The sequence below is a fragment of the Penaeus monodon genome, chromosome 27, assembly GCF_015228065.2.
Source record: "Penaeus monodon isolate SGIC_2016 chromosome 27, NSTDA_Pmon_1, whole genome shotgun sequence".
Taxonomy (NCBI): Eukaryota; Metazoa; Arthropoda; class Malacostraca; order Decapoda; family Penaeidae; genus Penaeus; species Penaeus monodon.
The window spans coordinates 2,386,422-2,386,792 of record NC_051412.1 but is presented as its reverse complement, the minus strand read 5'-3'; the positions used below and the strand labels follow the sequence as shown (position 1 = coordinate 2,386,792).

Here is a 371-nt window from a genome sequence, read left to right as displayed (position 1 = left end):
TGACCTCGGAGCCTGAGCGAGTGGTAGGACGTGTCGCCCTGCGAGTTGACAGGCCCGACGGCCCAGATGACGGCCTGCGACCCGTTGGTGAGGATTCCGGCGTCGGAGGCGTCGACGGCGCGCAGAGGCCGCTGGAACGTCAGCATCGTGAAGTCGTTGATGAGAGCCGCGTTCAGGAGGCGCACGTTGTTGCTGCTGCCCTGCGGGGGGCGGGGGAGAGGGGGATTAGTTTAAGGAGGATTTGTGTCGGTTTCGTAAGATATAAATCCACCTTTTAGTAAAAGGTGGATTTATATCTATTTCGTAAAATGGGGATTAGTAAAAAGGTGGATTCATATTTTCTTCCGTAAAATGGGGATTAATAAACGGGG

General features: G+C 54.4%; 1 protein-coding gene across 1 annotated transcript in view; it reads right to left on the bottom strand.

Annotated features, from left to right (window-relative positions):
• LOC119590534 (protein Skeletor, isoforms B/C-like) overlaps positions 1-371 on the bottom strand; it is a gene marked incomplete at its 5' end in the record, with an annotated part of 50,087 nt that overhangs the window by 12,831 nt on the left and 36,885 nt on the right. The window contains 1 exon segment of the mRNA XM_037939180.1: positions 5-200. Coding sequence (XP_037795108.1) covers positions 5-200 — 196 coding nt within the window.